Here is a 23,343-nt window from a genome sequence, read left to right as displayed (position 1 = left end):
CAGTTTATAAGAAAAACTCACAGTTTTTCATCTCTGACACCATGTTCACAAACAATACTCTTAGTCCACCTGCATGTTATCTGTGGCAAAATTTAGTAATTCATGCGCCCCTTGGCATGTACCTAAAATAGACTTCCTAGCTTCTTCCAGCATGAAGACCCCACATCTTATCTGTTCTACTCTTACCTTTTGTTTCCAGGTTATTAACAATTTGTACTGCTTTATATGTTGGTGCTTTTTAGTCACCAAGTTGCAGATACTACCCTGATGCCAACCTGACTTCTCTGGACAGATGATCTCACCAATGTGTCCCACAACTCTACCACAGAGTCCTACCCCACTAGGGAAAGACAGAAACAGGCTGGGGTAAGGATTGACCTTCAATTCCCATGTTCAGCAGAGAAGCAATTACAGAAGTCAGACCTTCCACCTTCTGCTCCTCAGAAAGATCTTTGGTCATACTGCCAAATAAATAATAAATAAATAATAGTGCAGCTTCCAATGAGACACATAACTCTGGTGGTAGGAACTGTATGGAATTATAATTATTGTATTCCACAATCCTGTTGATCATTCTTAAGTCACTAATTAAAAAAAAGAAGAAAAAGGATACATAAACTAAAACTTAGACTGGGTTTGGTGTACCGCACTAAATCAAAAGACTCTGGAGACAGAATACAGGGAAGGACTTGGTGAAAAGGGGGCTTAAGGGTTCTGAGGGGTACCTATGTTGGGAGTGAGAATGTTTTGCAGATACTGATTATGGGAAGAAGAGAAATTGTACCCATGTGTCAACAACTGTACTGTAAACCATTACTCCACCCCATAAAATGATTTAAAAATACACCTTGAAAAGCACATAGACAGACCTTAGGTGATTAAATGATCACTGTGGTCAATAACTATGCACCGAGTTTAGAACTGATAAAAAGCTATATTAGACAAGATGTAAAGTACAATTAAAGATCATAAGTTACTAGAGAAGAAAAATCTTACAGGAGACTACAACATGCGCTGTTTGTTCTACACATGAGTACTAAAATTATCATGATCCTGGTTAAGACTTTAAAATTGCATGTATCCATGCTTATAAAATATCTTTCCCTAAAATATATTTTGACTTTATTCTTCTGGCAGATTGTGTGAGTGTGGCTACTTACAGCTTAAAATTTATTTGAGATTTATTTATGATTTAATTTGAAAAACTACCTTTCACATGTGCTAGGTACTAAGAATGCACAGTCCTTAAGGAGTTTCCAGTCTAACTATGGCGATAAGTTAGCAAGGTGTTAAGACTTGAGAGCAACCAAGATAAAATGAAGAGACAGATTATAATGAAATGTGTCTTATACTTGAGGTATGCAAGTTTCTCCTACGCTTAGGTTCCTTACCTTTCCCTTCAACAAGTGCACAGAAAACAGTGTAAGTTTTCATAAAAAATTAGTCCCATAAGACTATATTTTTAGAAGAAATCCATATATGTAATATAAAATTACAAGGAAAAGAAAAGATATTCTGTTTTTTATAATGTGAGACAATAGAAAACAGTTCTATCAGGTTTTTTGTCAGTGTCACTATTTTTGGTTCACCTTACATATGTAATAAAAAGGCACTTCTAAATATAATCTTGAGAATTAAGTATCATGTTGTCAACATTATTTACATAGTCATTTACTTGTCTTAGTAACATTAATGAAAGCCTTAGTATTCATTTAATTAATTAATTAATTTATTTATTATCAGATTAGTGCTCGGTTCTGGTTTATGGTGCTGTCAGAGATTCATCATGGGACTTTCAAGGTTCAGACATGAAAATCTTTTACATAAACCACTGTGCTATTTATCTGGCCCCAAACCTTATTGACATGCCTACCCTACTGTGTATCTGTGTAGAAAAAAAAACAGAATTAAGTCATTAAGTTTTCTGGATTGATCCTACACCTTGAAACAATTTGAATTTTTTTTCACTTTCTCACATTTTTCCTACTCACAAAGAACAAGCATTGGGGGGTGGTTCTTAAAGATGTGAAAATGTACAAAAGTCTGAAAAACAGGGAAGTTGTAATTGCAGCATGGCCTACCTGGCTTGAGATAAGAAAAAGGAATTTCACCTGTGAGAAGCTCCCAGAGACACAGGGCATAGCTGAAAACATCAGCTCTGATGGTGTAGCGTGTGCACTGTGTGGACACCTCAGGAGCCATCCAGCAGAGGTTCTGTGTGGTAAAACATCTACAAGTCATTTATCAAGTGGGAGTAATTGGCAGATTGCATAAATTACATAAATGAGAAGCAACATGCCATTCATATTAAATTTAGAGTAGTGGTATACTTAAAGACTATCCTGCTAGGTAAAATGCATATTAATAGCTGTTGGTGAGATTAAATTATATTCTGTAAAAGTTTCTTTAGTCAGAGACTAAGATGGCTTGATTTTAGAATCATCTGGGGGAAATTCTTTTCTGTATATACTTTTAATTGCTGCCAGAGCTTTGTTTCTGAACAATTTCACTATCCCCAGTAGAGATAAACTTTTTTTTTTTTCCTTTCCATTTCAGACAGAAAGAGGCAGGTAGAGACAGGAGAAAGGAGAAGCATTAAAGTACTGCCCTACTATTTATGAAGATTTGATTTGGGGGGAAATTTTTAGAAGATTTATATACTCAAGATCAGTTCTAGACTTATAAAATCAGAGTTTTAAAAAAAAGTTTCCAGGGTGCCAGGCGGTTCATAAGGACCTGGGTTTGGACCCCCTGCTCTCCCCACATGCGGAGGGGGGGGAAGGACTTCATGAGTGGTGAAGTAGGTTTCCAGATATCTATTTTTCTCTCTCAATCCATTTTCTCCTCTCAATTTCTCTCTGTCTTATCAAGTATAACAGAATGAAACAACAAAAAATTCCAAGCTGCCAGAATTGACAATCACTGACTTAACTTTCTCTATGTTCATGCTCTAGATGTGCTTTACTGTTCAGTGTCTATCCTCTTCTAGTAGAATATTGGTTCCACAGAAATGGGAATTCAGATTTAGATATTTTATTACAATATCCATTTCTGATAATGTTTGATATCAAGTAGGCATTTGTGAAATATTAGTTGGGTAAATAAGTTAACTCCAACACTGGAAACCAGTATACAACATCCTACTAATATTGTAATATATCCTTAATGTTGTTCCTGCCCTCCTTTCTAAGTCATCTCTCACTTTCTCTTCTTCAGTGGTATACACACTAACATATCAAAGTATTTGAAGTTCTCCCAGGTAGTCTCTTGTTTCTTACTTCCTTTAACTTTGTCCATGCTGTTCCTGGTATCCATTTCTACTCTCTGCATCAGATTCATTCCTTTTCATCCCAACAAAGCTTCAAAGATGTCTGGTCTCCTCTGTCACTGAGTCCCACACTGGTTTAAATACATCTGCCTATAATCATATTTTCACCACTAGAAATGAGTTCCCTGTTATCAAAGACCAAACATTTATTCATTTTTCACTGTTTTTTATTTTTTCTAAATGATATTGGACATGTAGTAGATCCTCCTCAACAAGTGTTTGCTGAATAACCAAGACTACAAAATAAGCAGTGGAAACAAAGTGCTACAACATCACAGAGAGAAAAGTGTATGGGACAAGGGTGGGATTGGAAATTGTGGAGGTAGATTATAAAAAGAAAGGACCTTAAAATAAATAATATGTCCTGGACCTTGTAGGATAAGTGGGCTTCCTCTAGATGAACATAATAAAGAAATTTCCTGATGGAGGACATCACACTGGCAGAGTCACAGGGGTATGAAAGTGAACTTCATGTGTGGGGAAAGGCCAGATTTCTCGTGTGCTGGAGCATAGAATATTTGAGATAATTTGTGAGAGAAGAGGCCACAGGTGTGTTGTGGGGACATTTGAGAGGGAAGGAGAATATCAGGCAAAGAGGTTTAGCATTTATTTAGCCTGTGGGCAGTGAGTGTCCTAAATGGCTTACAGAAGAAAGTGAATTGTCATAGCAAAGCATTACAGAATAGATTGAACTGGAAAAAAGAACCAGAATTAGAAATCCAGTGTAACATCTCAGAAAAAAAAAAGTGGACTTAAATTGAGCTGGCAAGAAATGAGATGAATAAAAAGAAATAGGAACAGCTTCAATCCCCCAGTCCCCATCTACAAACTGAAGCTTCACAGGCAGGAAAGCAGGTCTGCAGGTGTCTTTCTCTGTCTCTCCTTTTCTATCTTCTGTTCACCTCTCAATTTCTTTCTATCCTATCAAATAAAAATAATTAAAAACATTTAAAAAGAAAGACAAAATACACTCCCTAAATTTGATAGCAATAAAAAATGGAACAGACAGGAAAAAATATTGAGTCACGTCAGTGAAAGCAGAAAAAGCAAGAAATGAAAAATTATTTCGGACTTGTATAATAAACTAATAGTGGTAGTCTAGAAAAAGAAGTATATTTTTGGAGGATAACAGGAACGAAGGAGAGGGTAACTAATGGATAAATTTAACAGCAGACATGTTGAATAGTAGATATTATAAATTATATTTTATTTTACTTAAACATTACGGTTCCTTATGCTAAGTAAGATAAGTCAGAAAGATAAAGACAGGTATGGAACAATTCCACTCATCAGTAGAAGTTGAAAAAGAAGAACAGAAAAGCTGAATCTGAATGAGTTTGGAGTATTGCACCAAAGTAAAAATCTCTGCATGGAGGGTGAGGGTAGATGTTCAGCTTCACTGTTGGGGGGGGGGGCACAGACCTTTGGTGGTGGGTATGGTGTTACTATTCACTCCTATTAATGTATAGTCTCACACACAAAAAAAGAAACATTAATGTTCTTTTATACTCTACCCAGTGCCTTATACTAAGTGGAAAGCAATGAATTGCTAATACATAATGGTAAACTATAAATTTTAATTCAAACTATAGTATTTATGAACTATGCTCTATCATGTACTTTTCAACTTTATTCAAAACAAATTCTGTATTATTTACCTATAACATTTTTTCCAAGTACAAATCGAATCTATTTTTGTTGCGGAACCTTGAAACAGAGCTCTGTAGCAGAGTTCTTCTGTGCGCTTACTAAAAATAAAAACACAAAGCATTCCCCTGCCATGGGGACCATGACAATTCTTTCAGTTAAAGCTGTTCTCGCATCACACTTCCCTCATGCTGAGTTAACACATTTTAATTGTTTCATAATTATAGAGAACAAAAGCAGCAGCAAACCCCAGGTTGCTTAGTCATATTGTCTTCATCCAGAGACTGGAGAAATCTTGATTCTGAGGTAGGAGAAAACAAATTTATGTCAAAGGTCATATCTTAAAACCAACGTCAGAGATCACAGCTAACATTTTGCAAAGCTAGAAACTCTTATTTATCACTTTCTTTTTTAAATTAATGACAACAATCTGGGAAAACAAGGCAAATGATTTACTTTTAAGATTAAGGCTTCTGGAAATACAAGCTGTCTGTAAATGAAATGAAATCCATTTTGATTTCCAGATGCATCATACCAAATTAGGTACCAGCTCAGAAAAAGAAGGAATTTAAAATCATTTAGGGTATTATTTATGGAAATCTCACCTCCAAAATCTGCCACAACTGCACACCCATCTTCATACAGAAGAATATTGTGACTATAAAGGAAAAAACAGAGTTTGAGGAAACTTTTTTCTTCATAATCCAATTAGTCCTTTAAGGAGGAAGGTAATTTATTATTCTACAAGCCAAATGAGCTCTAAAAGTCTAGCAGAGATCTCAGAGACTTCTTAATTTTACTAATTCAAAAAAAAGGACTATTCACAAAATGTGATTGTTTTCATAACAGTCTCTGAAAGTATTCAAAGTGTCCTATAAATTCTCTAAACATAAAATGAGATATAAAGAAACATAAGATATAAACTCTCTAAACACAATTTAGCTGATTTTCAGTTATTTGTGACTCATTTAGTAGCATAATTCTGGTTACGGGTAAAGTAAAAGACATCTGTGAGTATGTTAAAGTGAGAGGAAGGGAACCATCTTGCTGGAAGGCATAAGAACGGTTCAAGACAGGGACAGACATGAATACAATGAAAGATTTAGAAAATGACTTAGATGAAGAATTCTATCTATAACCCCAGTAAGAAAAGTAATGCTTTTAGGTCTGTAAAATGAAACCAGTTTAAGTACTTGTAAGATTTCTGGGAGGAGAAGTTATACAGCTCACCAAAGTTGCAGGGCCTTCTCATTCCAACACTGAAACCAGATTAAGAGTAATCTGATTTTTCGTTTACACTCTTTTTTATTATCTTTACTTTTATTGGATAGTGACAGCCAGAAATTGAAAGGAATGGGGAGATAGAGATGGTGAGAGACAGAGAGATACCTTCAGCCCTGCTTCACCACTCGTGAAGCTTTCCTTCTGCAGGAGAGGACTGAGTGCTTGAACCCAGGTCCTTGAGCACTGTAACATTTGCACTCAACCAGGTGCACCACCACCCAACCCCAATCTTATGTTAACTAGGAAAACTTACTAAAGTCAGGGAATCCTTGGAACATATCTAAGATAGACTTCCTAGCTTCTTCCCACATGAAGACCCCTAGTTTCATCTGCTTTATGTCTACCTTTAGACTTCTGTTTATTAAGCAAATTGTCTTGCTTTGTATCTTACTACTTTCCAGCCACCAAGTTACAGACACTACTATGATGCCATTCTGATTTTCCTGGGTAAACAACCTCACTAATGTGTCCTGAAGTCTGACCTCTCCAGAGCCCTACCCCACTAGAGGAAAATAGAAATAGTTTGGGGTATGGATCAATCTGCCATCAGCCGTGTCCTGTTGAGAAACAATTAAATAAGTCAGACCTTCTACCTTTTGCACCCCATAAAGTATTTTGGTCCACATTTCCAGAGAGGGATAAAGAATAGGGAAACTTCCAATAGAGGGGATGGGATATGGAACTCTGGTGGTAGGTATTATTGTTATTTTACAATCTTGTTAATAGTTATTAAATCACCAAAAAAATTTTAAAATAAATAAAATCAACAGTAAAATAAAGAATGACCTTCAAGGAAGTTAGGAGGAAAAGGAAGAGAAGAAGGAGGAGGAGAAGGAGGAGAAAAAGGGGGAAAGGAAGGAAATAGTAAATCAAAGTTGAGGTAGTTTATACAGAGAAATCATCCTTCCAACACATTTAGAAAATAAATTGCAGGTTATCTTATACGCATTCATATTGGATCTCAATATTGTCCTTGAGTGCTTCTTACCGAATGACCATTTTATATTTGGCTTATGAATGCTGTATTTCAGTTAAAAGCTGCCATGCTGGATTTTTTGTAGTGCACATAAGCTGTACTATATTTATCTGTTCTATTTTTATTTTGCTTATTGATAAAAATAAGGAAACTACTATAATTTTATTGCTGAATAAATTTGATATCATATTAAATTATATGCATAAATGCTTCCAGTGTCAATTTAAGCAAAAAGAATATTTCTTTTTTTTAAATTTTTTATTTAAGAAAGGATTAATGAACAAAAACATAAGGTGGGGGGGTACAACTCCACACAATTCCCACTACCCAATCTCCATAACCCACCCCCTCCCATGATAGCTTTCCCATTCTCTAGCCCTCTGGGAGCATGGACCCAGGGTCATTGAGGGTTGCAGAAGGTAGAAGGTCTGGCTTCTGTAATTGCTTCCCCGCTGAACATGGGCGTTGACTGGTCGGTCCATACTCCCAGTCTGCCTCTCTCTTTCCCTAGTAAGGTGTGTCTCTGGGGAAGCTGAGCTCCAGGACACATTGGTGGGGTCTTCAATCCAGGGAAGCCTGGCCAGCATCCTGGTGGCATCTGGAACCTGGTGATTGAAAAGAGAGTTAACATACGAAGCCAAACAATTTGTTGAGCAATCATGGATCCCAAGCTTGGAATAGTGGAGAGGAAGTGTTAGGGGGGTACTCACTGCAAACTCTAGGGTACTTCTGCTTTCAGGTATATATTTTGCAGTAGTTTATGGATACGTGTGAACATAAGCTCTCTCTCACAGAAGCTGGTGTATATCTAGGTTATGGGACTTTGTTAGAAAGTGAACTACCTGAGATGAAATTAGAGTGTACTATAAAAGGAAAGTTCTCACCCGAGTAATGAAGCTGAAGGGTTGTCATTCCACACGTGAAGTCTCTGGATACAGTCTGAGGTGAAGCATGTTGAGGTGGCAATTGTTGCGTTGGTTAGGTTGTGATCAGCGGATGCAATATTATTTGGTTTGGATTGGGAGATGCATACGGGAAAGTGGGCCCTATCCAAGGGTTCCAGGACTGGGGGAAGTAGGGGCTCTATAGTGAAGATGTGAGGTTCCTGCTGTCTTAGGGTTCCAAAAGACAATCGATAGTTAATGTTATCATCACATTATTTGGTAATTGGGTTAACTTTGAAAAGTCCTTTTGTTATGTTTTGCTGTACAGTATCCAGTATCTTGTATATAGCTGTGCTATTGGATGCTTCTCATCTACTTGGTCTAGGCTTTTGAGAGAGTCCACATATCAAATACACAGCCTATATATTAAAAAGATTCAGTTTGTGTTTTGAGAAACTTTGAGACATACAATTGATTTTCCCCCTCTCATATTAATTAACTACTGATTTATATGTCTACGTTTTGCTAGGAGTGTACATAAACACCATTCCCACCACCAAAGGACTGTGACCCATCCCTCCTGCCCACTCCCACCCCCCACTGGCCCAGGAAGCTGCATGTCTACCCCTCACCACTGGGTTTTTACTTTGGTGCCCTACTTACAATTAGATCAGGTCTTGCTTTTAGTTTCCCTTTCAGATCTTCTTAGTCAACTTCTGTTGATGAGTGGGATCATCCCATACTCATCTTTATCTTTCTGATTTAGTTCACTTAACATAATTCCTTCTAGCTCTGTCCAAGATGGGTCAGAGAAGGTGGGTTCATTGTTCTTGATAGCTGCATAGTAGCTTTTTCCCTTCCACTGTATCATCACAAGAAAATTAGAAATTGTACCCCTGTGTGAAAAAATATATGGTAAACCATTAGTACCCCACCTCAATAAAACTATTAAAAATAAAGAAATGATTAAAATACATTCAGTATAAAAATAATTCAGTTTAATGGTACATAATTAATATATTCAAATAGTAAAATCTAGAATGTGTTCACAATCACTTTGATTAGGGAAAGTCAGTATAAAAATAATTTAGAATATTTTTTAAAATTTCTTTATTGGGGAATAAATGTTTTACATTCCACAGTAAATACAATAGTTTGTACATGCATAACATTTCTCAGTTTTCCATATAACAATACAACCCCCACTATGTCCTGTGTCATCCTTCTTGGACCTGTATTCTCCCCACCCACCCACCAACCCCAGAGTCTTTTACTTTGCTGCAATACACCAATTTCAGCTCAGGTTCTATTTGTGTTTTCTCTTCTGATCATGTTTTTCAACTTCTGCTTGAGAGTGAGATCATCCCATATTCATCCTTCTCTTTCTGACTTACTTCACTTAACATGAATTTTTCAAAGTCCATCCAAGATTGGCTGAAAATGGTGGTCACCATTTTTTTTATTTATAAAAAGGAAACATTGACAAAACCATAGGATAAGAGGGATACAACTTCACACAATTTGCACCACTAGACCTCCATATCACATCCCCTGCCCTGATAGCTTTCCTGTTCTTTACCCCTCCGGGAGTATGGACCCAAGATCATTGCTGGATGCAGAAGGTTGAAGGTTTGGCTTCTGTAATTGCTTCTTCGCTGAACATGAGCATTGGCATGTCCATCCATACTCCCAACCCATCCCTCTCTTTCCCTACTGGGGAAGGGCTCTTTAGAGGCAGAGCACCGGGACAGATTGGTGGGGTGGTCTGTCCAGGGAAGTCTGGTTGCATGCTGCTAGCATCTGGAACCTGGTGGCTGAAAAGAGAGTTAACATACAAAGCCAAACAAATTGTTGAACAATCATCGACATAAAGGCTGGAATAGTGCAGATGAAGTGTTGGGGGCGGGGGGAGTCCTCCATTTTGCCGATAGCTAGTAGGCATATTTTAGTTATATTTCTTTTTTTTTAAATTTTTTATTTAAGAAAGGATTAATGAACAAAAACATAAGGTAGGAGGGGTACAACTCCACACAATTCCCACTACCCAATCTCCATAACCCACCCCCTCCCATGATAGCTTTCCCATTCTCTAGCCCTCTGGGAGCATGGACCCAGGGTCATTGAGGGTTGCAGAAGGTAGAAGGTCTGGCTTCTGTAATTGCTTCCCCGCTGAACATGGGCGTTGACTGGTCGGTACATACTCCCAGTCTGCCTCTCTCTTTCCCTAGTAAGGTGTGTCTCTGGGGAAGCTGAGCTCCAGGACACATTGGTGGGGTCTTCAATCCAGGGAAGCCTGGCCAGCATCCTGGTGGCATCTGGAACCTGGTGATTGAAAAGAGAGTTAACATACGAAGCCAAACAATTTGTTGAGCAATCATGGATCCCAAGCTTGGAATAGTGGAGAGGAAGTGTTAGGGGGGTACTCACTGCAAACTCTAGTGTACTTCTGCTTTCAGGTATATATTTTGCAGTAGTTTATGGATACGTGTGAACATAAGCTCTCTCTCACAGAAGCTGGTGTATATCTAGGTTATGGGACTTTGTTAGAAAGTGAACTACCTGAGATGAAATTAGAGTGTATTATAAAAGGAAAGTTCTCACCCGAGTAATGAAGCTGAAGGGTTGTCATTCCACACGTGAAGTCTCTGGATACAGTCTGAGGTGAAGCATGTTGAGGTGGCAAATGTTGCTTTGGTTAGGTTGTGATCGGCGGATGCAATATTATTTGGTTTGGATTGGGAGATGCATACGGGAAAGTGGGCCCTATCCAAGGGTTCCAGGACTGGGGGAAGTAGGGGCTCTATAGTGAAGATGTGAGGTTCCTGCTGTCTTAGGGTTCAAAAAGACAATCGATAGTTAATATTATCTTCACATTATTTGGTAATTGGGTTAACTTTGAAAACTCCCTTTGTTATGGTTTGCTGTACAGTATCCAGTATCTTGTATATAGCTGTGCTATTGGATGCTTCTCATCTACTTGGTCTAGGCTTTTGAGAGAGTCCGCATATCAAATACACAGCCTATATATTAAAAAGATTCAGTTTGTCTTTTGAAAAACTTTGAGACATACAATTGATTTCCCTCTCTCATATTAATTAACTACTGATTTATATGTCTACATTTTGCTAGGAGTGTACATAAACACCATTTCCACCACCAAAGGACTGTGACCCATCCCTCCCGCCCACTCCCACCCCCCACTGGCCCAGGAAGCTTCATGTCTACCCCTCACCACTGGGTTTTTAATTTGGTGCCCTACTTACAATTTGGTCAGGTCCTGCTTTTAGTTTCCCTTTCAGATCTTCTTAGTCAGCTTCTGTTGATGAGTGGGATCATCCCATACTCATCTTTATCTTTCTGACTTAGTTCACTTAACATAATTCCTTCTAGCTCTGTCCAAGATGGGTCAGAGAAGGTGGGTTCATTGTTTTTGATAGCTACATAGTATTCCATTGTGTATATATACCACAGCTTTCTCAGCCACTCATCTGTTGTTGGGCACCTGGGTTGCTTACAGGTTTTAGCTATTATGAATTGTGCTGCTATGAACATAGGAGTACACACCTCTTTTTGGTTGGGTGTTACGGAGTCCTTGGGGTATAACCCAGGAGAAGAATTACTGGGTAATATGGAAGGTCCATGTCTAGCCTTCTGAGAGTTTTCCAGTCTGCTCTCCACAGAGGCTGTACCAATTTACATTCCCACCAGCAATGTAAAAGGGTTCCTCTGTCCCCACATCCTCTCCAGCATTTGTTGCTGCTGTCCTTTTTGATGTATGCCATTCTTACAGGACTGAGGTGGTATCTTAGTGTTATCTCAATTTGCATTTCTCTGACAATCAGTGACCTAGAGCAGTTTTTCATATGTTTGTTAGCCTTTTGGATCTCCTCTGTGGTGAATGCTTTGTTCATTTCCTCTGCCCATTTTTGGATGGGGTCATTTGCTTTTTTGCGGCTAAGTTTGCTGAGCTCTTTATATATTTTGGTGATTAGTTTCTTGTCTGATGTCTGGCATGTGAAGATCTTCTCCCATTCTGTGAGGGGTCTCTCTGTTTGTTTAATAGTTTCTTTGGATGTGCAGAAGCTTTTCAATTTGGTGTAGTCCCGTTGGTTTGTTTCTGCTTTAGTCACCCATGCAATTGGGTTTGATTCATCAAAGATGTCCTTGAGGTGTAGGTGGGAAAGTGTTTTACCAATGTTTTCCTCTAAGTATTTGATTGTTTCTGGTCTGACATCTAGGTCTTTGATCCATTTGGAGTTGATTTTTGTTTCTGGTGAGATAAAGTGGTTCAATTTCATTCTTCTGCATGTTTCAACCAAGTTTTCCCAGCACCACTTATTGAAGAGAGCCTCCTTTTTCCATTTAATCCTTTGGGCCCCCTTATGAAATATTAGATGCCCATAGGTGTTGGGATTTACTTCTGGGCTTTCAATTCTGTTCCACTGGTCTGTGTGCCTATTTTTGTTCCAGTACCATGCTGTTTTGATGATGATGGCTTTATAATATAGTTTAAGGTCCGGGAGCGTGATGCCTCCATTTCTGTTTCTTTTCCTTAAGATGGTTTTGGCAATTCTAGGTGTTTTCAGGTTCCAGATAAATGATTGTAGTGTTTGTTCTATTCTCTTAAAGAAGCTTGGTTGAACTTTGATGGGTATTGCATTAAATTTGTATATGGCTCTGGGGAGAATATTCATTTTGATGATATTCATTCTTCCAATCCATGAGCATGGGATATCTTTCCATTTCTTGGTATCAGTTTCTATCTCCTTGAGTAGCGACTCATAGTTTTCAGTATACAAGTCTTTCACTTCTTTGGTCAACTTTATTCCTAGGTATTTGATTGATTTTGCTGAAGCAGTAAATGGGAGTGATTTCTGGATGTCTTCTTCTTCAGATTTAGTGTTTGCATAAAGAAATGACACTGATTTTTGTACATTGATTTTGTACCCTGATACCTTGCTATATTGCCTAATAACTTCCAGTAATTTTCTACTGGATTCTTTAGGTCTTTCTATGTATACTATCATATCATCTGCAAACAGTGAGAGCTTGACTTCTTCCCCTCCAATCTGTATTCCTTTGATTTCTTTCCCTTGCCTGATTGCTATGGCAAGAGCTTCCAATACTATGTTGAAGAGTAACGGTGACAGTGGACATCCCTGTCTAGTCCCCGATCTGAGGGGGAATGCTTTCAGCTTCTGTCCATTGAGTATGATGTTGGCTGTAGGTTTGCTATATATAGACTCCACTATCTTGAGGAATTTCCCATCTATTCCCATTTTTTGTAGAGTTTTGAGCATGAATGGGTGTTGGATTTTGTCAAAGGCTTTCTCTGCATCTATTGAGATAATCATGTGGTTTTTGGCTTTGCTTTTATTGATGTGATGAATGACATTGATTGATTTACGGATGTTGAACCAGCCTTGCATTCCTGGGATGAATCCCACTTGGTCATGATGAACAATCTTTTTGATGTGTTGCTGTATCCGGTTGGCCAATATCTTGTTTAATATTTTGGCATCTATGTGCATCAGAGATATTGGTCTGTAGTTTTTCTTTTTTCTTCTGTCCCTATCAGCTTTTGGTATCAGGGTGATGTTGGCTTCATAAAAGGTGGGAGTATTCCTGTTTCTTCAATCTTATGGAATAGCTTAAGAAGTATGGGTACTAACTGTTTCCTGAAAGTTTTGTAGAATTCGTTTGTGAAGCCATCTGGTCCAGGACTTTTGTTGTTGGGGAGATTCTTAATAACGGTTTCAATTTCTTTGTCTGTGCTTGGTGCATTTAGATTTTGTAGTTATTCTTGGTTCAGTTTTGGAAATGCATAAGCTTCTTGGAATTGTTCCATTTCTTCCAGATTCTCTAGCTTGGTGACGGATAGTTCTTTATAGAAGTTTCGCAGAATTCTCTGGATTTCTGTGGTGTCAGTTGTGATATCTCCTGCATCGTTTACAATTCTATTAATTTGAGTCTTCTCTCTTTTTTGTTTGGTGAGTCTGGCTAGGGGTTTGTCAATTTTGTTTAATCTTTCAAAGAACCAACATTTGGCTTCATTGATCTTTTGTATGGTTCTTTTATTTTCGATGTTGTTTATTTCTGCTCTAACTTTAGTGATTTCTGTCCTTCTGGTTGCTTTAGGGTTCCTTTGTTCCTCTTCCTCTAAGTCCTTGAGGTGTGCAGTAAGGTCGTTCATTTGGGCTTCTTCTTGGTGTTTAATATGTGATTGTATGGCTATAAGTTTCCCTCTCAGTACTGCTTTCGCTGTGTCCCAAATATTTTGATAGGTTGTGTCTTTATTTTCATTAGTTTCCAGGAACATTTGAATTTCCTGTTTGAGTGAGTCTCTGACCCAGTGGTTCTTAAGGAGCATGTTGTTTAGTTTCCAAATTCTATGTCTTTTAATAATTTTCCATTTGTTGTTAAATGTTAGTTTTACTCCACTGTGGTCTGAGAAGATACTTGGGATGATTTCAATGCTCTTGAATTTATTGATGCTGTCTTTGTGGCCTAACATGTGGTCTATCCTTGAGTATGTGTTATGTGGATTTGAAAAGAAGGTGTATTCCAGTTTTTTGGGGTGGAGGAGTCTGAAAACGTCCAAGAGGTCTAGTCTGTCAATCTCTTCATTCAATTCTCTTGTATCTTTATTGGTTCTCTGCTTTGTTGATCTGTCTAAGTGTGAGAGTGGGGTATTGAAGTCTCCCACTATTATTGTATTACTATTGATGTATTTTTAAAATTCTTTCAGTAGGTGCTTAATGTATTTAGATGGTCCCTTGTTGGGTGCATAGATGTTAATAATTGTTAAGTCTTCTTGGCTGATTGATCCTCTAGTCATTATGTAATGTCCTTGCCTATCTTTTATTACTTTATTTAATTTAAAATCTATCGTGTCGGAGATGAGAATGGCTGTTCCTGCCCTTTTTTGTGGTCCGTTAGCCTGTATGATAGTTTTCCATCCTTTCACTTTAAGTCTGTGTTTATCTTGTTGTGATAGATGGGATTCTTGCAAGCAGCATATGGTTGGGTTATTTTTTCTGATCCATCCCTCCACCCTGTGCCTTTTGATGGGTGAGTTTAAGCCATTGACATTTATTGATATTATAGATTTAATGTATTGTAGTGCCATTGTTCTAAAAAACAATTTGTTTACTCTGATATATTGCAAGTATTATAGTGATGTTCTTGTTTATAAGAGGTCTTTTAGTACCTCTTTCAGGGCCGGCTTGGTGATGGTTGCCTCCTTTAACTGTTGTTTGTCTAAGAAGGTTTTGATTCCTCCATCTAGCTTGAATGAAAGTCTAGCAGGATATATTATCCTTGGTTGAAACTCTTTTTCATTCAGGGCTCGATAGATATCTTGCCACTCCATTCTGGCTTTTAGAGTTTGAGTGGAGAAATCTGCAGATAATCTTATGGGTTTTCCCTTGTATGTGACTTTTTGTTTCTCTCTTGCAGCCTTTAGGAACCTTTCTTTATCCTTACTTCTTCTTATTGTGACTATGATGTGTCTTGGTGTCTTCAGGTCTGGGTTGATTCTGTTTGGTACTCTCTGGGCCTCTTGAACCTTGATATCCTTCCTGTTATTCAGGTCTGGGAAGTTTTCTTGTATTATTTCCTCTAGAATGTTTGCTTCCCCTTCCTCTCTTCCTCTGGCAGGCCAATTATACGAATGTTACTTCTTTTGAGATCATCCCATATGTCTCTGTTGTTGTTTTCAGTGTCTCTCAATCTCTTTTTAAGCTCTTTCACCTCTTTCTTAGTTTTCTCTAACTCATCCTCTGTCTGACTAATTCTGTTTTCTGCTTCTGTTAGTCTGCTTTCCCTTGCCTCAGCTTCTTTCTTCATTACAGCTATTTCAGCTTTCAGTTCTCTAATTGCCTCAATATAATCAGTATTTTCCTTGGGGGGTCTCACCTGTTGTTTCCCTAATACTGCCATTCCTTTCCTCCAATGTTGTTTTCATTTCTGTGATTAATAAGTTTATTATTGCTTGCATACTTTTCTTATCTATGGTTACTTCTGACTGATTTGTAGTTTCTTCTGGGCTCTTGTCTTCATTCATTGGGGTAGCTGTTTTATTTGTTTTTAATCTACCAATTTTTTTATTTATGTGTTTCTCTCTCTTTTTTATATCTGTTGTTCCTCTGTTGTTGTGTCTGAGTACAAGTAACACTGTCTAAATACCTTTATGACAATTGCACTCACCAACCTCCGGAATTACAGTAGCAACTGAAGTAAGTATTGAAGTAGTTTAATCGTTATTAGTTAGCCAAACAATTTCTCCAGTCCGTGAAAAAATAGTAACCAAATCCCAGTGAAGAAAGAGAAAAGAAAGAGAGGATAGCAAGAACAGACAGTTATGCAAATCTACTATCCAGTGTATATTCTAAGGGTAACAAGAGGGGAAAGGGAACTAGAGCAGAGATACACACATAGAGAGTCCACTCTGAGTCAGATTTCTTCCCTAAAGTAATTCACAAATTCAGAAAGGCAAAGAAGAAAGAAGAAGTGTATGACAAGATTAAGAAAAAAAAGAGAGAGAGAGAGAGAGATAAGAGAGAGAAAAGGGAGAAGATAAGAAAAAGAGCTGTAATTAAAGAGTAGTGCAAGGAACTTCCCAAATGTGTATCAGTGAATTAAAAAAAAAAAAACACCCTGTTTGGTGGTATGGGGTATCCTGCTAGGAGCTGGTCCCAGGGACTGCTTGGGGTGGGGGGCGGGAAGGATGTATGCTTGAAAATTAAAAGGAAGAAAAAAGAATTTTTTTTCCCTACTCTAATTCTTAACCCAAATTAAGTTATAGTCACCTCCTTGGTGTCTAAGGACACCTTATTGACTGGCCTGCTAAAGGCAGAAAATCCTATTGTTTCCAGGGTTGTGTGTTCGGAGCTCAGAGGCTAGCAGCTTCTTCATCCACCATCTTCCAGGAAACCCCCCCCTCCAGACTTTTTTAAAGGATTTCTCGAAAATGAAAACTAGCTCTAAGTCCTTTGATCCAATGAGAGCTATACTCAAGAAGTCTTTGGATCTGCCTTCAGGGTCGCGGTGGTCCCTGGAGACTCCCAAGAGAAAGCCCCTGAGCTTTAGTGCTCTCTCTGGGTCCTCTGCTGGCCGCCCAGCAGCGCTCTGCAACCGGCGGAGGAGCCGCCTTCCCGGGCGGAGGACAATGCCGGGTGCACTCGCCTTGCCCGGCACCGCCTGGGAAGTCTGGAGCCCCGCTAGTCCGTGTCACCTTTACTCTAATTCTTAACCCAAATTAAATTATAACCACCTCTTTGGTGTCACCCCTTATTGACAGGCCTGCTAAAGGCAGAAAATCCTACCGTTTCTAGAAGATGTGATTAGAGAACACGCTGTTACCAGTTTCTCAGTCCGCCATCTTCCCCGCATCGCCTTAGTTATATTTCAAAGGGCCTTTAACTATGCTAGTTTTTGTTTGTTTGTTTTGTTGTTTCCTGAGCCTGTAATCTGATATGTAGGTGGATCCAAGTTATTGTCTGGGGAGATGTTGTCATGGCTGAAAAAGGACTAGAAAGCTGGATCAGGGAAGATAGTACTGTCTAATATGTGAAAGGGGCATAAGTATTGTTGACTGTAAACCCCTTCGATTTGATGTGATCTGGGGCCCATAATTTGCTTAGGAGCCTGTGTGACCTCTGCATCCCTGTAGATCTGAGCTCACATTCTGTGGTCATGAGTAGGAACATTCCATGCTGCCCCAGTATTGACCTTTCTTCCTCAGGTGTAGCATAGAGTATGTTGTCCATCCTCCTTTTGGAGGATGGAACATTCTCTACTGTTGTTGATTCAAGTTGAGGGCAAGGTCCTATGGGGGCCCACAAAGGGGTCTATTTTGTTGTTCCTGATGGAAATGACCAGTATTCGAGTTCTAGGCTCATCAAGTCTGTTTAGGAATCTCGGGATTCCCCGATTAGGGCCCCAGCTGGTGGAATGGCCTCATAGGAAGTCACCATTTTTTATAGCTGAGTAGTATTCCATTGTGTATATACACCACTACTTGCTCAGCCACTCATATGCTGTTGGACACCTGGGTTGCTTCCATATTTTGGCTATTACAAATTGTGCTGCTAAGAACATATACGTACACAGATCTTTTAGGATGGGTGTGTTGGGTTCCTTAGGATATATCCCCAGGAGGGGAATTTCAGGATCACAGGGTAGTTCCATTTCTAGCCTTCTGAGAGTTCTCCAGACTGTTCTCCCCAGAGGTTGACCAATTTATATTCCCACCAGCAGTGCAGGAGGGTTCCTTTGACCCTACACCCACTCCAGCATTTGCTGCTGTTACCTTTTCTAATTTATGGCATTCTCACAGAAGTGAAGTGGTATCTCATTGTTGCCTTTATTTGCATTTCTCTGACAATCAAAGAGTTGGAGCATTTTTTCATGTGTTTCTTGAACTTTTGTATCTCTTCTGTGATGAATATTCTGTCCATGTCCACTCCCCATTTTTGGATGGGGTTATTTTCTTGTTGAGTTTGGCAAGCTCTTTATATATTCTGGTTATTAGCCTCTTGTCTGATGTATGGCATGTAAAGATCTCCCATTCTGTGAGAAGTCTCTTGGTTAGGGAAGTGGTTTCTTTTGCTGTGCAGAAGCTTTTTAATTTGATGTAGTCCTATAGGTTTATGCTTGTCTTAGTCTTCTTTGTAATTGGATTTGTTTCGTTGATGATGTCTTTAAAATTTATGAGGAAAATTTATGAGTTCTGTCAATATTTTCCTCTAAGTATCTGATAGTTTGTGGTATAACATTCAAGTCCTTGATCCACTTGTAATTTACTTTTGTATTTGGTGAAATATAATGGTTCAGTTTCATTCTTCTGCATGCTTCAACCCATTTTTTCAACACCATTTGTTAAAGAGACTTGCTTTCCCCACTTAATAGTCTGGGAACCTTTGTTAAAGATTAGATGTTCATAGGTGTGGGGGCTCACTTCTGGGTTCTCAATTCTATTTCACTGGTCAGTGTGTCTACTCATGTTCCAGTACTAAGCAGTTTTGATGACAATGGCCCTATAATATAATTTGAGATCTGGGTGCCTCCAGTTCTGTTCTTTCTTCTCAAGACTGTTTTGGCAATTCTAGGCCTTTTCTGGTTCTGGATAAACATTTGTAGCATTTGTGTTATTCTCCTTAAATATGTGGTTGGGATCTTGATGGGGAGAGCATTAAATTTGTAGGTAGGTTGTGGTAGTATATTCATTTTTATAGTGTTAATTTTCCAACCCATGAAGATGGTATATTTTTCCACTTCTTTGTGTCTTTTTCAATTTCCTTGAGTAGTGACTCATAAAATCTTTCAATTATTTTTATCAAGTCGAAATGGCATTCAAAGTGAAGTCCCATGTCCTTAATAAACAATTAAAGTTAAAAGAGAAAAAAGATGCCCATAATCCTTCTCCAACAAGAATCTCATCACCAGAATTCATCAGTATCAAGTGTGGCACATTTTTCCTTACTACATAAAACCTATGTGAATGTAAGGACTGGCATGAGGATCCTGGTTTGAGCCCCCAGCTCCCCACCTGCAGGGGAGTCACTTCACAAGTGGTGAAACAGGTTTACAGGTGTCTATCTTTCTCTCCCCCTCTGTCTTCCCCTCCTATCTCTGTCTATCTAACAACAATTACAGCAATAATAGTAACAACACCACCAATAAACAACAAGGGCAAAAAAAATGGGAAAAAAATTGGCCTCCAGGAGTAGTGGATTCATAGTGTAGGCACCAAGCCCCAGCAATAATCCTGGAGCCAAAAAAAAATAAAATAAATTAAAAGGAAAAACAAAGTAGAACTTGAAATGATGTAGTGTATTGCACCAAAGCAAATGACTCTAGAGAAGGAGGGAAGGGAGAGGGCTGGATGGGGGCAGCAGTTCTTTGAGGTGCATGATGATGAAAAAGGACCTAAATTGGGGTGAGCATACTGTGCAGACACCTATCAACATTAAGACTCTTTTTATTTTTTTTTGCCTCCAGGGTTATCACTGAAGCACAGTGCCTACACCATGAATCCACTGCTCCTGGAGGCTATATTTTCCCCTTTTTATTTATCATTGTTTTTATTATTGCTGTTAGTAATATTGTTGTTATCATTGTTGTTGGATAGGACAGAAAGAAATGGAGAGAGGACTGGAAGACAGAGGGGAAAGAGAAAGATAAAGACCTGCAGACCTGCTTCACCTTCTGTTAAGCCCCCTTCCCCCACCGCAGGTGGAGAACCGGGGGCTCGAACTGGGATCCTTAGACTGGTCCCTGCCCTTCAAACCATGTGCGCTTAACCTACTGTGCCACTGCCCGGTGCCCGAGATAAGATATTTTACCTATGTGTAAACAACTGCACTATAAACCATTACGTCCCCAAATAAAATGATAAAAAAAGAAAGTGAAGAGATAATTTTACCAGCCAACATCCTGATTATTAAAGTGAGGAAATGCAAAGAAGTATATTGAACGTGTGTATATCAAAGTATATTGAAATAAAGAAAGACTTTTTCAATGCTTTTTTAACCTTTTTTAATTTATTATTGGATAGAGACAGAAATTGAGAGGGAAGGGAAAAATATAGAAGGGAAGAGATAAGACAGTCACCTGTAGACCTGCTTTAGCAATGGTGAAGCTTTCCCCATGCAGGTGGGGACCAGAGACTTGAGCTTGGTTCCTTGCAGATTATGATATGTACACTTAACCAGATATGACACTGAGTTAGTTCTAGGACCAGGAAATGGAACAGTGGTAATCCACTAGACTTGTAAGTTTGAGACCCTACAGACCTGAGGTTTAATCACCACAGGGTAGAGCTGAACCTTGTTCTAGTTTCTTTCTCCTGCAAATATATAAGTAAACAAATCTCTCTCTCTCTAAGAAATTAGCTCTAAAGTGGACCTCAGGAGAATTTATACATCTACCAAGACTGACTGTGAACTATCATTTCCCATGCACTCTAATATAGTGATGAATAAGAAAGGTGAGCTCACATAGTACTGAAAGGGAAAAGAGGCTGAGGCAAAGAAAAAAAGCAGGATAGATGTAGGCGTCATGTTAAAAGATACTTATTCACGAGGCTCCAAATTCTCTAATGCAGTCCCCAGGCACCACCATATATCAGAACTGAGCAGTATTCTTGTGAAGGATAAAAAGTTCAGGTTGGGGAGAGACTTTGATGAAGGCCAAGAATTATATATTATGAAACTGAAATGAGAAGAACTCAGTAAGTTGGAGAGTACATGCTGATGAATAATATGGAAGAACTGAATGGAGGTATGTTAACATTGTTTTACTTACTGTGAGCAAAAGGAATTATCTGAAATGTACATAATTAGCATTTGGCTGACATGGAGCTGAGGTCAACAGAATCTGACAAGGGGCTGGGCAGTAGCATATTGGGTTAAGTGCACATAGTACAAAGCACAAGGACCTGCACAGAGATCCCTGTTCCATCCCTGGCTCCCTGCAGGGGGGTCACTTCATAAGAGGTGAAGGAGATCTGAATGTGTCTTTGTCTCCTCTTCTCTATCTTCCACTACTCTCTAAATTTCTCTCTGTTCTATCCAATAAAATGGAAAAAATGGAAGCCAGGAGCAGTGGGTTACAGTGCTAGAACAGAGCCCAGTGTTAACCCTGGAGGCGAAGAAGAAGAAGAAGAAGAAGAAGAAGAAGAAGAAGAAGAAGAAGAAGAAGAAGAAGAAGAAGGAGAAGGAGAAGGAGAAGGAGAAGGAGAAGGAGAAGGAGAAGGAGAAGGAGAAGGAGAAGGAGAAGGAGAAGGAGAAGGAGAAGGAGAAGGAGAAGGAGAAGAAGAAGAAGAAGAAGAAGAAGAAGAAGAAGAAGAAGAAGAAGAAGAAGAAGAAGAAGAAGAAGAAGAAGGAGCAGCAGCAGCAGCAGCAGCAGCAGCAGCATATGGTAGATGTATGTAAATTTGCAAGGGATTGTGGGTATGGGAAATTACTTAAGCCACTGGCAGGAGTTCAGCCCTTTTGGCTTTTTTCTCACCTCACTTCCACTGTTGCTATTCCTGTCTGATCTTCACCCCAGATCTGTGACTTTTTGCCTGAGACCAGCTTTGGTTCTTGTTCTGGTAGTTGGCTCCTAGGGTGGCACATATTGTGGCTGATCACTGCTTGAACCCAATAAATCTGTCACTGTTATAACCAAAACAAAAACTTTTAAAACTTTGTTTTTAAAAAAAAGATTTTTTTAAGGTAATATTGAGTTACAGAGTCTGAAATTTTCTGAGAATGATTTTCAGACTTGATAGAAGTAGTTGGCAAGTTTTAATGTAAAAGATTGCAATATTTAATAATAATCTTAGATTCTAGGTATTAAAGGATGAGTATAAGAAGGTAGAATAGATAACAAATAAAATGAAGATGGAGTCAATCAATCAAAATATGTGAAGGAAATTTCTAGATCTTGGAACAACTGAGATATAAAGAAAAGGAAAAAGAAACTAATAGGGAGCTTCAAGTTTTTTTTTTTTTTTTTTTTTAGGTTGGGGAGTTTAAGTTCAAAGCTATATTATACTTAGTTAGAAAGGACTGTCTTACCTGTGAATTTTTATAAAAAGTGCCGTAGCATAAAATTATAAAGCTTTTGCCACGCCGACAGTTCAGAGGTAGGCCAGTAAATCCCCCCCCCCCCCAGGCTTAAGATATTTACATAGGACACCAAAGTAAAAACCCTGTGGTGAAGGGTAGACATGCAGCTTCCTCGGCCAGTGGGGCATGGGAGTGGGTGGGAGGGATGGGTCACAATCTTTTGGTGGTGGGAATGGGGTTTATGTACACTCCTAGTAAAATGTAGTCATATAAATCACTAGTTAATTAATATGAGAGGGGGAAAATTAATTGTATGTCTCAAAGTTTTTTGAAACACAGACTGAATCTTTTAAATATATAGGCTGTGTATTTGATATGTGGACTCTCTCAAAAGCCTAGACCAAGTAGATCAGAATCAACCAATAGCACAGCTATATACAAGACACTGGGTTCTGTACAGCAAACCCTAACAAAAGGACTTTTCAAAGTTAACCCAATTACTAAATAATGTGATGATAACATTAACTATTGATTGTCTTTTTGAACCCTAAGACAGCAGGAACCTCACATCTCCACTATAGAGCCCCTACTTCCCCCAGTCCTGGAACCCTTGGATAGGACCCACTTTGCCATATGCCTCTCCCAATCCCATATCAAATAATATTG

At 38.7% G+C, this 23,343-nt stretch overlaps 1 protein-coding gene across 1 annotated transcript in view; it reads right to left on the bottom strand.

Annotated features, from left to right (window-relative positions):
- Positions 1-23,343, bottom strand: part of TNNI3K (TNNI3 interacting kinase) — a 428,191-nt gene that overhangs the window by 132,204 nt on the left and 272,644 nt on the right. Inside the window, 3 exon segments of the mRNA XM_060202368.1 lie at positions 2,082-2,214; positions 5,224-5,276; positions 5,581-5,633. Of these exon segments, the coding sequence (XP_060058351.1) occupies positions 2,082-2,214; positions 5,224-5,276; positions 5,581-5,633 (239 nt within the window).

Source organism: Erinaceus europaeus, chromosome 11, assembly GCF_950295315.1.
Source record: "Erinaceus europaeus chromosome 11, mEriEur2.1, whole genome shotgun sequence".
In the NCBI taxonomy this organism is placed as follows: domain Eukaryota; kingdom Metazoa; phylum Chordata; class Mammalia; order Eulipotyphla; family Erinaceidae; genus Erinaceus; species Erinaceus europaeus.
This window is presented reverse-complemented; position numbering and strand designations above follow the sequence as displayed.